The sequence below is a fragment of the Lytechinus pictus genome, chromosome 4, assembly GCF_037042905.1.
Source record: "Lytechinus pictus isolate F3 Inbred chromosome 4, Lp3.0, whole genome shotgun sequence".
Taxonomy (NCBI): domain Eukaryota; kingdom Metazoa; phylum Echinodermata; class Echinoidea; order Temnopleuroida; family Toxopneustidae; genus Lytechinus; species Lytechinus pictus.
In genome coordinates, this window is record NC_087248.1 from 10,545,289 (window position 1) to 10,556,086 (window position 10,798).

The window sequence follows — 10,798 nt, forward strand, 5'->3', positions numbered from 1 at the left end:
ATGAATCACTCTTCATCATCACTGTCTACGAATCGTCACCACCCTAATTTAGTCTGCACATATAAACCCTAATTTCAATTTGTTTTTGTTTAGTCTGCACATATAGACCCTATTTTTTTTTAAATCCAACCCAGAGTGAATTCCAGCCCATCAGCTCTTTGCCTAATTGGCTTCTAGATTGAGAAAATGTCGGATTTCTGCTAGGATTTATCCCGGGGGGGCCACTTCCATTCACGAGTGGATACCATGCGCGACCATGGGGTCTCGAAAAGCACCCTAAACACGTAATTTCCATATTCTGAAAATGCACCCCTTAACAAGTATTGGCGTGTGAAACCCTACCCTTAACGAGTATTGGAAACAAAACGATACTCTTGGCAAATATTCCCTGAAATGAACCCCTAAACAAGTACAGGAATGTTTTATTGTTACGGGTCCTTCGGTCGTCGGCTTTTCCTTATTTGGTTTAGTACGACCCCACCTTCTACACCTCGCGCAAATCGGACTCTAAACACGAAGTGTTGGGGCAAAATGGACATCCTTTATAAAACATTTTAATTTTGTTTTATCATTCCCGCAAATTCGACCCTAAACACGTAATTTTCCTACCGAAATAGACACCCTTTTTCATTATTTTTGTGTTTTTGACACCCTTATCACGTTACGTACGTAACGTGCCCTATCGTGAAAAGGACATCCTTTTTACGTGTTTTTTTGGTCGCGCATGGTATCCACTCGTCAATGTAAGTGGCCCCCCCGGGGGATTTATACACAGATCGAGATATGGCTTTGTTCAATCCCAGATAAATTGCAGAGAAACTATACCTGACGTCAGAATCAGAAACTTTGTGACGTCATTTCTTTGATGATGTTCATGTTGTCGGAGAATCAGTCAGAGGAGTCAGACTCTATTTTTAATTGTTGACAAACAGTATTAAACACTACCGTCTTGTCTACGAATGTTGAATTTCATCCACATGTTCATTTCGGGGAATAACTTAGTCTTAGAGTCGAATTACTTGACAGATAATTCAGAACTTTAAAGGCAAACCCAGAACAAGTTGAGATGGATATGGATCCGGAGGTGAACGGAGCTGCAGAATCGAGTGTCGCTGGCAGCAGCAGTGAAAGGCAACGCACCTCCCGGCAGTCTACGGGGGAGTTTGACTACAATGAACTGCCGGTCGCGCTCATCGCCACCAATGTCAGCGAATGTGTGTTTACAGATGAGAAAGATAGGGTAATGTGTTTGCTGCCGTGATGTTTTGACCAATGAAGAATGATTAAGCTGAAGTATGCATGCTTGTGTAATCGACTAGTTGAGTGTTTTAAATATGGTCATTTACATGAATAAAACTCAATCTGCTCATTAAAAATATTATATTTAACATGATAATTAACTTGTCATGCTTGTTAAATAATAATAACATTCTTAAAAGACCCAGACGGCCAGACCGGAGCGAAAAAAAAAGTCGGAAAGTGCAATTGACAGATAGGAAATATGTAAGATATAGCACACAACAATGTATGTTTTAATTTTATGCATATTCACTCCTTTACAGCCAAATACATGTATTTTTGCTGAAGAAAAACTCGAATTAACAATAACTGATTGACGGGTTTCGCTAGGGATTTCGACCAGAGGCTTTCCAGTGCTTTTCACTTTTCCATAGGTTTGTACACAGAAAAACTGAGCCATTTTTTCGGCTTTCATCATCATCATATGTACGTGAGTGTAAAAAGGTAGTCCTGTAGATCTCCCGGTCGTAAACACTTGATGCATAATCAAAAGTCTAACAAGTATGATGGGGGGACCTAAAGCTACGCACTTTGTTTACAAACGATAAAAACTGTGCCAATTTTAATATTTGAACAAATTATCTTTCACTAATTTGTAGCAAACATTCTAAAGATCATAATTAAACCAAGAAGAAAATATTACAAAACTCACAATACGAAAATCCAGCTGTGTTTTCCGAACACCTCTTTATTTCGCCGCCCTAAAGCTATGCACTCGATTTATCATGCAAAAAAATTGTATTTCCTGTGCCTCAATTTATAAAATATCTTAATATTATTATAGGAAAATATATCATGAAATTAAAGTGAATTCCAAACAGTTGTGGGTTTTCTCTGCATTTAGAGATAAACTGCAGCCTCTGTATAAAAAATAGAATAGGAATCGTTCGTCACTCTTCAGCCACAGTTCCACATAGAGAGTGCGCATTTGCCATTGAAAACTGCATGCGCGATGAGTGGTGCATAGCTTTAGGACCCCCTACCATACAGTGCAGGTGTGGATCAATTTCAAAATGTTTGCTTGACCAAAAAGAATCTAATCCATGTTTAAATGAGTTGATGCTGGAAGACATTACTAGTGTTGCAGGCAAGCTATTCCAAGATTGGATCACTCTTTTACTGAAAAAGCTGCTGCGGGTGTTCAACCGACAGTGAGTAGTGAACAGTTTGAAGGGATGACCTCTTGTTCCCTGATACTGAGACCTCATGAAGAGGGATTCTGGGTTGACTCTGTCTATACCAAAACTGCAAAGTACAGATTCAGTTTGACTAGTCTTTCACTATAAGATAAGGAGCTAAATCCTGGAAATAGTCTTGTTGCTCTACGTTGAACAGATTCAATCCTTTTATCATCGGTGATGAATCTAGGGCTCCACACAACACTACAATACTCCAAATGTGGTCGAACAAGAGCCAATTCAGATTCGGAATTCAATTTTTTTCCATTTGCAGAAAAAAAATGGCAATAAAAATTATTCAGTGCTCAAATGGATGGAAACTTACTACTCTACTAGTAGATTTTTTTGTGATTTCTTTGTTTGGCTCTTGATTTGGGCCTAAATTGCTCTGTCAGGAAAAGTTGTTACACATAATCTGAATTATGCAGATAAAGAGAATTGGAAAGCTGCACCAAATAAGCTGGGGAAAAAAAATATGGTAAAAAGTAGCCCAAAGCCATAGTTTTCATCAATTCAAGCTTGCGTAGAAATACATTATGATATCTCTATGTGGCAGAAGTGAAGAAAATAAAATGCGTTTTTTTTTATTAATTTGAAAAGCAGAAAAATCACCCTGTTTTTCTGTGTATAAACCTATGTAATCACAAAGCTTCTTAAACAACATGACGTCATGGTTTTGAGGCCGGTGAAAACCATGTACAAGAAAGTCTATTTTCGAAGCCTGATAATTGGAGCTATTCTTAAAGGACAAGTCCACCCCCGAAATAAGTTGATTTGAATAAAGAGAAAAATGAAACAAGCATAACGCTGAAAATTTCATCAAAATCGGGTGTAAAATAAGAAAGTTATGACATTTCAAAGTTTCGCTTAATTTCACAATTTTAAGAGTTATATGCACATCCTGGTCAGTATGCAAATGAGGAGACTGATGACGTCACCCACTCACTATTTCTTTTGTATTTTATTATCTGAAATATGAAATATTCTAATTTTCTCCACAATGTCAAGTGAAACCATGATTAATTCCTCCCTGAACATGTGGAAATAGCATTGCTTGATACTATATGGTTCAGTCAAGTCAATCTGTAAAAAAATGAAATACTGTATAATTCAAACAATAAAAAACAAAAGAAATAATGAGTGAAGGACATCATCGACTGTCTCATTTGCATGTCACTGAATTGTGCATATTACTGTTTTGTGAAAAATAAGCAAAACTTTAAAATGTCTTAACTTTCTTATTTTACATCCAATTTTTATGAAATTTTCAGCGTTATGTTAGTTTGATTTTTCTCTATTTATTCAAATCTACATTTTTCTGGGGTGAACTTGTCCTTTAAGTGAAATTCTTGGCTGATGAGCGGTAAAAAGGCATAAAGCTTGCAATTTACGTGTGAAATAGTTAATATGCTTTTGTTTGGTATATGATTTGTCACTTTCACTTATGGGTCCGGTCTGGGTCTTTTAGTTTGTTGTTGACTATATGACAGTACCGTAATTGCAGTGTCAGAGATTAAGTATTAACATATTGATATTCTGATAAATCTGATTACCTGGTAATATCACATCAACAAGCAATTGATTTAACAAGGCCTTGTTGAAAGGTCCAGTCCATAAAGTTAAAAAGTTCATTCGAATAAAAAAGAAAAAAATAAAACATGCTTAAAGTTAGACCTAATGCTGAAATTTCATCAAAATTGGATGTGAAATAGATTTAAGAAAGTTATTACATTATTTAACTTAAGCTTGTTTTAATAGCACATCCTGGTCGGTATGCAAATCAGGGAACCTCTATGTAGCCATGAACTGATTTGATTCTGACAATTTTAATCTCCTCAATCCAGGCCGCCTTCGAAGAATTGTGTTCTGTCTATGGAACGAGGGTCGAGTTCCATTATCTTCCCAGCTTTCGTCGTATTAGAGTGACGTATAATTCACCAGAGGAAGCAGTAGGGGCCAGGATAGCATTGCATTCCAAAGAAATCAGCGGCTCCATTGTCAATTTTTATTTTGCACAGGTGAGGGAGTGTTGTTTTCTCAATAGATTTACTAAATGTGCTTTTTATGCTTGTTTTCTTGAGAGATTACACATTGTGGTAAACCAGTGCGCGACACTGGCACCGGTCCGACGGTTCCAGACTGGTAAAAATTGCTGTTGGGCCAGTAACTTTTGAGAAATAGCCACATTTACTGGTCTGACATGACCAGTAAAAAAAATATATCAAACTGATACAGTGATATTTTCTTCTCTTTTGTAAACTATAAAAATGGCCCTGGGGTCTTAAAAAAGATGGCTCTTTAAAATCAAGAAATGGCTCTCTAAAATCAAGAAATGGCTCTCATGATGTAGATATTTGTTTTTGAAGTCCTGCACTTGTTAGACCAGCTTCATGTACATGGGTCAGCCGGTTTCAGATCATAAATCCATACTACATGTACATTGTAGCACTAGTGTTGTCCGACTCTTCCCCTGTTTTTACAGACCAAGATATTGAAAGACACCAACCCAAGCCTAGAACTTCCTCAGCCAGTCAAACAGTTCTTAATATCACCACCTGCGTCCCCGCCGGTTGGCTGGGAACCTGTGCCAGAATCTGAACCCGTCATTGACTATGACCTACTTGCTGCACTAGCAAACCTTGCACCAGGTATATAGATTTACATTGTCTTTGATTTCACCAAAATACATTCAGTGGGCAAAGATTTTAAATTGGAGGGAAAAAAATTGATATGAAGAAGTAAGTAAATCAATCATGTGCAGTCAATGTTCATAATGATCAATGAGGTTTAAAGGGGAATCCTACTCAAATAAAAAATTGTTTTTAGAGGGAAAAGAAAAATCAGACTAGTTGATAGGTGAGAATTTGAATAACATTGAAGAAACAATAAGGAAGTTATGAATTATTAAAAGCTGTAAATATTGGTAATCAATATACCCATGGAGACTTCAAATTTGCCGCATATCTATGTGATGTTATTGTGATGTAAGGCAAGGACTAAAATGTACTCTTCCATGTACTTCAATACAAAAAATTGCTAAAATTTCTCTTTTTTTCAAAAAGTTTCACTTCAAATTTTGTTTTTCTTTTGTGAGGAAATAAAACAAGATACTACCTGGTTTATATTTAGATTACTACCCCAGGGGAATGGGTACTTAGGAGAAAACCACAAATTTGTGATAAAAGTACATGGCCTATGGGAAAGTCCTTGCCCCTTATCATAACTTACTTACCCAGTTGCCATTTGAAATCTACATATTCTCAATTTTAAAGCAGCTATAACTTCTTTATTGCTTGTCCGATTTCTTTCAAACTTTCATCATTCTGTTTTATTTATTTTTCTCCTTTTCCAACAAAACATTTTATGACCAAGGCTGGATTCCTCTTTCATATTATGTGTATAATGGAATCTCATTGTGCTGTTCTTACCTTACTACTGCCTAATTGTAATTGGAATCTAAAAAAAAAGAGCCAGCACTCAAATGTACCTTTTTATATCAAGGCCATTACAAGTAGTTCCCTTTATTTCATTTTCAACTATATATCTTTTCACCTTACATCTAAAAAAAAAAAAAAAAAGGTAACTTGTTGGTCAGAAGGAAACCATTGAGTTTCAGCTGCATTGTCTCATGTCACTTTTGAACAGATAAAGTAGATTAATCTACTTCCTGGTGGAAATGGACATTTAAAGCAGTGACCTGATCACTGTTTAACCTAATGTAGATAGGGCATGTGAGTTTATTTTTGGAAGATAAGTAATTATACCGAGATTACTCACTTAATCTGGCAACCTGGATATCTAGAAGTCACTTTTGATCCACATCCCATCAGTTTTCACTGAACATTATACATAATTCTTCCTTCACTGGGGATAGACTGACATAGATGTTGGAAATAAATTTTGGGCATGAGCTGGAGCACCTATTATTTGGGAATTTCACACATAACTGATAAGACTTGGTGTGTCTGCAAGGCACATAACCAAAGGAGAAGGGGGCATACATGTACATGTATGCCCCCTAAATTTCTATGGGTGGTTGAAATTTTGTAAAAGCATTATAAAAAAAAGGTTTCGACCATAACCTTGCAGTGAATTTATGTCAAAAGGTTCACTTTGTTTTGCATCTTAGCCCTACATATGTAGACAAGCAGTATTTTCCAAAGGATGGTCATTAATTACATGATAGGAATGAGTGCCCCCAAGGCCCCTCCCCCTACCAAAAAGAAAAAACCCACTTCACTCTGGTCATGGTCCTATTTTTTGCCCTCATTAGATTTACAACGTATTGTAAAGGTGTATCTTGATCAAACCCACTCTTATTAAAATGATTGTATCATTTTATGTTAACAGGTGAAACCCACGAGCTTCATCCGGCTGAAGGGAATAAACCATGCATTGTTGTCGAACCATGCGATGATCCCATCTCAAGACGTCCTGTTCCTCAAAAGATCCAACAAACGAAGAGACCGGACCTTCCATCTACATCGTCATGATTACCACTGGAAAATCATCACAGCTTGAGACAAGGCTACATGCCTCATAACTGTAAAGACTCTTTAAGATGCTCCGTTGTGGGCATCAGATGTGATCAGACATGGATGCTTGTATCGAACAAGGACCATTTGAAAGAAATTTGAATTAAGGAGAAAAAAATCTATTTAAATCACCATTTCTTAGACCAGTTACAAAATATTTATTATACAATAAGAATAACACACAGAAGAATTGTGGATGAGTAAATTAAATCTTACTCAAGAAACTTGAATTAAAGATTAATGGACACAGCTTTAGAAGAAAAAAAAGGTATTTCCGAACCATTAGTTGAAAACACCTCACTTTTTTTGAGGGGGTGGGGGTTGTTGAGATAGAAATACCATATGAATAAAAGTAATCTGAGTACAAACTTTGAAAGTTTTTAGGGGTTCTGAGATGCCGGAGCAATCATCTGCTCAAGTCTCAAAGAGTTGATCCTTTAGGTAGATATTCAAGCAGGACAACTAATTCATGCCAGAAATCTATTATTTTTTCTGAAGATAGTACGGTAGTGGAATATTTCTGCACTCAAGCCCATTGCAGTGATACAATTCTGAATAGACCTATACTCTATACCAACAGCAATATCCTGTTGAAACATGGAAAGTATTAACTATTCAATAAATATTAAAAATGAGTGCAAAATTAATGAGGTAATAGTGCTGGGGCCGTTACATAAAGTTATGCATGACTTTACGCACAACTCTATGCTCGACTCTACGCACCACTGGTATCCCTTTCGTGTCCTAAATGATATCACTGTGCAGCTGACTAGCTGTCTAAGCATGTAAGAACATGTTCATGTCATGCATCGTGATTAACTGTATGAACAGCTTTATGAAACACCAACCAGGCCTTGCAGGGCTGTTCATTGATGAAATATCAAGCAGGGTTGTAAGGGCTCTGACTTTTCCACTGCAACCAGAGGGTCATGTATTTGAATGGCACAATGGCACAAGCATCCTATGTCAGTCTATACTTGGCCACTCTCCACTCAGGGGAGCGTTTCATGAAAGGACTTGTCAGACATTTTATCTGACAATTACCATAGTAACAGTGCTTCTCAGCCAATCAAAATTAAGGAAAGTTGTCAGATCTTGTCAGACAAAAATTTTGATGAAACACTCCCCAGGTGTTCGATGGGTACCCGATAGGATGCAGAAGGCAATGTAGTGTGCTAATTGTAGCTTTGTAGTTCTTGTGGGAATGCTCTCCAGGGGGTGAAGAGAGCGTCTTGAGCTGTCTTCTTTGGGTCATTTCAAGTTTGGTGTTACTTCTGGTGTTGGAAGAACAGTTTAGATTGCTGTTCCTAGCAGAACCAGCTCCAACACCTAATGTGAGTTTATGAAAATTATCCAACACCAAGAGGTCAACACTGAACTTTTTTTATTTGTATTTATGTTCGGTCAACACTGAACTTGAAATCACCCATTGGTGTGAGGCCAGCCACAACCCTGTGCCTACTGGGATATGTCGGTGCATGCAGTAATAGAGACATGATCCAATTTATTGAGTGCTATATGAAGTTACACATAATATCGTTACTGAAAGTCTAGGGATTTGTTGACATTTTGATGCAAACCCCTGCCATTCAGGTTTGAGTTACACATTTTCACTGAGAAAATGTCCTTTTGTCATTCATGGTAGCATAAAACTAGCAATGTGAGAACCTGACATGGCGACAGGCTGGAACACACCCAAGGAAGTGGAGAATGTATGCATTATTAGCGAGGGAAGCAATTAGATATTCAGTCTTTATGATATATATATATATATTTGGATCATCATTACATTTAAGTCAACATTAGTCGACTTTCTGTATTACTGTTATAGTCAAATAATCAAGTTGAAGAAATCTCTTTGAACAAAGAGTTTTGACTCAAGTGGATTCACCTACATTTTTTTCTAACAAATTTAGATGTACAGTATTTATTCAAAGAAATATACATGTCCAAATTTAACAAACAGGCGTAAAGTGTATTGAAGTCCTAATGTAATTGTGTTGTATGTTATGGATGGTGCTCCCTGTTCCCAAGTTTTGTTATTCCACAAGGTTCACACACTCCTAAAGATTAAAGACAGTGGCTGTGGAAACAGGGGGGGGGGATTTTGGTGGGCTTCAGCCCCCCAACTTTTTTCCAAGAATGTAAGTGACCATCTGATTGTGATTTTTTGCATGGTCATTCCCCCCCCCCCCTTTTCAAAACCATTCCGCAGCCCCTGTAAGATATGTTATTTCCAAACCCGCAAATTTGATATGCCAAGATATTTGTTAGCCTGAAAATTAAAGAAAGGAATGTTAATCCAAATATTTGTGACATTTTTCTAAAGGTTTGTTAATCTGAAAATTTAACAGGGTTCGTTATTGCGTACATTCTTTTTGTTTCTACAATAAAATATGGTTATAAGTATGAATATAATTTCTGAACTTTACAAATCTTTATGATCAGACAAATCAGAATAAATCTTTTGTTTTTTGGATTAACCAACCTTTAGAATATGGAACCTCAATTCATTTTTAAGAATAACATACCTTCAAATGAAATCTTCAAGTGAATTAATTTTCAAAGAATACCAGACCTTCAAAGTATTCAAGCCTTCAAAATAATGAACTGTAAACCATATGCTGCTGTCATCATTAAAAGTTTCTAAGCCGCCAATTTCTGAATACAACATCCAACTAATTCAGTTCAGATTTTTTTTTTAATTAACAGTTCATTATGTTTATCACAAATTGTTCCAAGAAAAGCACATGAGAATTTATTAAATTGCCAGTAACAAGTTTAAAGAATGAATTTTAAATAATTTTTCCAGAATCAGAAATATTATACCAAATTATAAATCTGTAGATTATTTGCTATGAGATCTTAAAGATTGTATTTGATGGTACAGAATTTGTCTAAAGCACCAAAGAAAACAGTAGGTACTGAAGCCTTATGATTGTGCTATCAGAGTATTTCTCTGCACCTGATGAGGGCTTATCACAAGGCCCTTTCAGACATGATGCAGCAAAACTTGGCAACATAGCTCTGCAAAATTGTTGTGTACAACGTCAATGCGATATGAATAAGCATAAGAAAAATGTTGCAGTGGCTAGCAACTCTTCTTACGCTGGGCAGAAAACTGTCCCACATTCACATTCTTTTGAACAGATGGTGGAGATTGTAGCAAGATATCACAAATGTATCTGTCCAGAATTATGCAAAGAACCTTGTGAACTTTCAACAGGACTTGTGATGTCAATGTTGATGTCAACAGTTACATCACAAGTCCTTTTTAAGACACGAGTCATCATGATGCCATTATGTCATGGGTTTCATTCACACAACAGTGGACCATTGTTTGGTTAGACTTGAAGCATACAATGTGTATTATTAGCAACGTGAAAAATGTTGGCGAGTTTTGTTGCATCAAGTCTGAAATTAGTTTTTTTTATTAAAGTGACTAGTGCTCAGGGGTGGTGGTAGGGCATTTTCACAGGGGGGGGGGGATAATTTGTCCCCTCGTAATAAAAAAGTCATGTTCCATTACCCCTTCCTCACTTTTTAACTCTTCCAATTTTTAAAACTTCATCTCTTAATTTTTTTTTTATCACCTGAAAAATTGTGAGATTGATGATCAATGCCCCCACCCCTGTGGCACCACTTGTCATGTGCCACACGTTGGTATAGAAGTATAGTGGAATGTTAAAAAGGACTTGTATATGTATATGTTGAGGAATGTAATATTTTGTTTGTCTTGTTGATTTGTATATATTTTCTGTGCAATAAAAGATATTCTACACAAAA

At 36.5% G+C, this 10,798-nt stretch overlaps 1 protein-coding gene across 1 annotated transcript; it reads left to right on the forward strand.

Moving 5' to 3' along the window:
• Positions 1 to 454: 454 nt before the first annotated feature.
• Positions 455 to 10,798, forward strand: LOC129258460 (calcipressin-2-like). The gene is made up of 4 exons (XM_064098356.1): positions 455 to 1,240; positions 4,322 to 4,495; positions 4,960 to 5,125; positions 6,828 to 10,798. The coding sequence occupies exons 1-4, from the start codon at positions 1,067 to 1,069 to the stop codon at positions 6,968 to 6,970; spliced, it is 657 nt and encodes a 218-aa protein (XP_063954426.1). The 5' UTR covers positions 455 to 1,066; the 3' UTR covers positions 6,971 to 10,798.

Coding starts and splice junctions, on each gene's coding strand:
- LOC129258460 (XM_064098356.1), top strand. CDS start 1,067: ATGGATATGGATCCGGAGGTGAACGGAGCTGCAGAATCGAGTGTCGCT. Junction 1,241..4,321: donor TTACAGATGAGAAAGATAGG/GTAATGTGTTTG, acceptor TCCTCAATCCAG/GCCGCCTTCGAAGAATTGTG. Junction 5,126..6,827: donor ACTAGCAAACCTTGCACCAG/GTATATAGATTT, acceptor TTATGTTAACAG/GTGAAACCCACGAGCTTCAT.